Source organism: Arachis ipaensis, chromosome B10 (genome assembly GCF_000816755.2).
Source record: "Arachis ipaensis cultivar K30076 chromosome B10, Araip1.1, whole genome shotgun sequence".
Taxonomy (NCBI): domain Eukaryota; kingdom Viridiplantae; phylum Streptophyta; class Magnoliopsida; order Fabales; family Fabaceae; genus Arachis; species Arachis ipaensis.
This window is the reverse complement of record NC_029794.2, coordinates 9,561,777-9,566,234: the sequence shown is the minus strand read 5'-3', so window position 1 is coordinate 9,566,234 and position 4,458 is coordinate 9,561,777. Positions and strand designations below refer to the sequence as shown.

General features: G+C 35.9%; 1 protein-coding gene across 1 annotated transcript; it reads left to right on the top strand.

The window, feature by feature from the left end:
* LOC107623226 (bifunctional riboflavin biosynthesis protein RIBA 1, chloroplastic) lies at positions 323–4,127 on the top strand. The gene is made up of 7 exons (XM_016325412.2): positions 323–554; positions 1,013–1,391; positions 1,483–1,704; positions 1,984–2,306; positions 2,620–2,749; positions 3,110–3,406; positions 3,493–4,127. The coding sequence occupies exons 1-7, from the start codon at positions 499–501 to the stop codon at positions 3,760–3,762; spliced, it is 1,677 nt and encodes a 558-aa protein (XP_016180898.1). The 5' UTR covers positions 323–498; the 3' UTR covers positions 3,763–4,127.

The following is a 4,458-nucleotide window of genomic DNA, read 5'->3' as shown; positions in this document are numbered from 1 at the left end:
GATACCAAGATCAAGTTTAAAAACCTGATTTAAAATTAAATTAAAAATTGGATTATAAAATAAAAACACAATTTTGTAAAATTTATTTAAATTATTTACCCTTTACCCATTTATTATAAAATTTAATTTTAATATAATATCAAAATAAAATAATTTTATACATACATTCAATTACATAACTACACATCATTAAAAATAACTATTTTTTATATTTATTATCGCCTGAATGATCTACAAAATTAACTGTATAAAACGTTTTCCATACATCAAAATTAAACTCTTTATTATATAGTTAAGGTTTTCCAGGTTGGTTCGTTTCAGAAGAAGTGTTGTTGCGTCCTTCATCTCCAAGTTGACAACTCTCTTCTGACTCTCTGTATTATATATATATTAAACAACAACCGCGACAACAATTAACAACCCCACCGGTTTTTTTTTATTTTCAATTCTTTTATTTGCTCAAACCAAACCTTCCATCTTCGCCATTCTCAATCGTCAATGGCTTCTTTGAATCTCTCCTATTCTTCTTCTTCACCGGCACTCTCACACACAAGGTAAGTTCCCCCTCTCAAACAACCACATCTCTAATGAATTTATCATTCTATATCTTAATTAGATTTCTTCTTCACCTCAACTCTTCATGCTTTTTATTTTAATTTCTAATTTTTTTTTTCATTTCTTGGGATCAGTTATCACCAAACCATTTTGGCCGCCCAGTATTTTCTTATCCTCAAGATCATCTTTTTCTGTTGACCGTTTTTCCCCCTCTTTCATAGAACGTGTGGTGGGGTTTTCACTTTACAAAAACCAAGCTGTTCGGAAAAATAAAATCTTTTGGGCTCTATATCTCACCAAACCTTGTCTGCAAAAGTTAATATGTAGTTGGATGTTTCAGCTGAATAGCTATCTGCTCATTGTGCCACATGAATTTTGAATTCTAACTATGGTTTTTTCTCATTTGGTGTTATGTTTAGATGTTATAATTATTAATTTGACCTTCTATTGATTATAGGGCAATCAAACAGTTCAAATTGTTCAATGGACTGAATTCAGCAATTGTGAATGGACAGGGATCTGATTTTCCCTTTGTCCGGCTGAGCTCTAAATTTTCGTCAACAGAAAATGCTGTTACCAAGATCAAAGCTACATTGATCTCTGGAGGAGGTGACCTACTTTCTTATCCAAATGGCAGTGCTGTTGAGAATTTAGACAAAGATAAATCTGTTGGAATTGAGGTTCAACCTGATGCAATAGCATTTGGATCCCTGCCCACGGATACCACGCTATCGAGCATTGGATTTAGCATTGAGAATGATGAATTTGATTTGGACGCACCCACCAAAGGTTTTGCTTCCATCCCTGAGGCTATTGAAGATATTCGCCAGGGAAAGGTAGACTCTTTCTCTATAGGAAAAACAATTCAATTCTTTTTGGTATATGAACATTGGAGGTGACTGTAATTAATTGATGATTATGATGCAGATGGTAGTTGTTGTAGATGACGAAGATCGTGAAAATGAAGGGGACTTGATAATGGCAGCGCAGTTGGCAACACCAGAGGCCATGGCTTTTATTGTGAAGCATGGAACTGGTATAGTATGTGTGAGCATGAAGGAGGAAGATCTCGAAAGGTTGGAACTTCCTTTGATGGTAAACAGCAAAGACAATGATGAGAAACTCCGAACAGCATTCACTGTGACAGTGGTATGGACTAACTCTTACAAGCATCTTTACATTGGGTTTTCCTTTGTTTTCATCAACTAGAAACTAAACATAAATAGTTCCATTTTATTTGGATTCTGCATAGCTTTTAGGTCTAGTATTCTTCAGGACATTGATTAACACTTAAAAATGATTTCATCTAAAAGATTATTGAAAATTTATCTTCTGTTGTATTAGTATAGCATGCAGGAGTTCACTTTTCTGTTTAGTTTAGGCATTTATTCATGAAATTCAATACATTTCAACATTATCCACTTGTAGGATGCCAAACATGGTACCTCCACAGGGGTATCAGCTCAAGATAGAGCAACGACCGTATTGGCCCTTGCATCAAAGGATTCTACACCTGGTGACTTCAACCGCCCAGGCCATATTTTCCCACTAAAGTACAGGGAAGGTGGTGTTTTGAAGAGAGCCGGACACACAGAAGCTTCGGTGGATCTTACTGTACTTGCTGGTTTGGATCCAGTGGCAGTTCTATGTGAGGTTGTTGATGATGACGGTTCGATGGCTCGGTTGCCAAAGCTTCGCGAGTTTGCAGAGCGTGAAAATTTGAAAATCGTGTCTATTGCTGACTTGATAAGGTTTGTGGCTATACATTTCATGGAATATTTAAACAAGTTTATTCATATTATGTTGATTTTGCTTTCAATCGCAGATAGTGGATATCATAAGTTTAATCCCTTGTGCTTTCTTAAATAACTTGGATGGTACATACTTTGTCATTGAGGATACCATCGGTCAATTATAAAGATTGTGGTTTAAATATTTTTAGAAACTAAAACTGGCAAAATATGTTCCTCAATTAACTTCCTTTGTCATGGTTTCTGCTGCCTTGCCTTCCATACATCTTTTGCTTATATTATAAGACTAAGAGTTATGCTGAAATTGTGGCAGATATAGAAGAAAGAGAGATAAACTCGTTGTTCATGCTGCTGCTGCCCGGATACCTACAATGTGGGGACCGTTCACAGCTTACTGTTATAGATCACTCCTAGATGGGATTGAGCATATTGCAATGGTTAAGGTGAGGAGTGCTTGTGTTTGTGTTTTATAATGCACTACATATACATTGCATTGCTTATGAACATTCTGGATAGTGTGAATATGTATAATAACATATTGCATCTAGACCCTAGAGTATAGCACAGCTTATTTACGTGTGGTTTAGGTTAAATGTGATTTCTCCAAATGCAATTAGAAAATTATTGGCTACAAGTAGCAGTTTAAATATCATAAAATCCCCCCTTCAAGAGTACAGTTCAAATAGTTGTATACATTAATTTGAGATTTGAAGGCTTAAAATTTCAGAACAATGAGATGTTTATACTTCTTAGCCATTATCTACTTTAAGCATTATGGTTCTTAATGCTGCTTATTTTAACAGGGTGACATTGGTGATGGACAAGATGTTCTTGTCAGGGTACACTCGGAGTGCCTGACAGGAGACATATTCGGGTCTGCCAGATGCGATTGTGGGAATCAACTTGCACTGGCAATGCAACAGATCGAGGCTGCAGGCAGGGGTGTACTGATATACCTCCGTGGACACGAAGGGAGGGGTATCGGGTTGGGACATAAGCTTCGTGCTTACAACCTACAGGACGATGGACGTGATACGGTTGAAGCCAACGAGGAGTTGGGATTGCCCGTTGACTCTAGGGAGTACGGTATTGGTGCGCAGGTAATATATTTGTAATACTCTGGCTAGAATATTCATGATCATTGAAAGTTTCACTGAAATGAGTTTGAATTTTAAACTACCTGCAGATATTGAGAGACTTGGGTGTTCATTCTATGAAGTTGATGACAAACAATCCAGCAAAGTATGTTGGACTCAAAGGATATGGTTTGACAGTTACAGGGAGAATCCCACTGGTAACTCTCATCACACCAGAGAATAAGAGGTATTTAGAGACCAAGTGCGTGAAAATGGGACACATGTATGGCTTGGAGTTTAAGAGCCAATTGAACAGTAATGGCAGTGTCAATGGTGAAGCCAACAGTGTAGATGATTCCAATGCTGTTACTAGCTTATAAACCTGGATTCTTTGTTTTGGGGAAAATAATCTGCATGCTGTAAATGGATCCCAAAAAGTGAGAAATAACTAAGGTTCTGGTGGTGATTGATTGATTTCAAATTCATTTGCCCAATTTTCCTCAGGGCAAGGTCAAAAAGATTTATATAGGCCTAGAAAAGATCCTTCTCTGAAACTTGGTGCTGTGTATAATATTAGGGAGCATTGCCTATGCCTTTTATAGAGAGCTTCATTATACATTAAAATATTATATTGCCTTTGTTTCTGAAGGAATTTATATTTCTACACTCTGCTCACAAATGAGTAACCACATTGACATTTATTGCTAATTTATATATAAATTCAAGGGAAGCTATTCATTCATATTACATCTTTTGATTTGATCTCATGCTAGAGTGGTGGTTAAGTAAAATAATCTGTACAATAGGAACTCTATGATATGATCTGATATGAAATCAATGTATGATGCATCTGCTATTATTGGTTTTGAGAATCACATCCTACATCCCTTTGAACGATATCAATTTTAAGTAAGATTCCTTTTTCTTCATTTCAATATTAAAATTAGGAATGAAGGTAACAAACATGTTTAGCCTTTTTGTTTTTGGTTGATCCAAATGTATCACATCCAAACATAACTATACCATAAAACAAGCTGATATTTGAATTCTAGAATCTTGATCAAATCTCTGATAAA

What these genes read in the sequence shown, in the direction of transcription:
- LOC107623226 (XM_016325412.2), top strand. Translation starts at nt 499, where the DNA reads ATGGCTTCTTTGAATCTCTCCTATTCTTCTTCTTCACCGGCACTCTCA. An exon ending in CCGGCACTCTCACACACAAG is followed by an intron (nt 555 to 1,012) that starts GTAAGTTCCCCC and finishes TATTGATTATAG; the next exon opens with GGCAATCAAACAGTTCAAAT. An exon ending in AGTACGGTATTGGTGCGCAG is followed by an intron (nt 3,407 to 3,492) that starts GTAATATATTTG and finishes AACTACCTGCAG; the next exon opens with ATATTGAGAGACTTGGGTGT.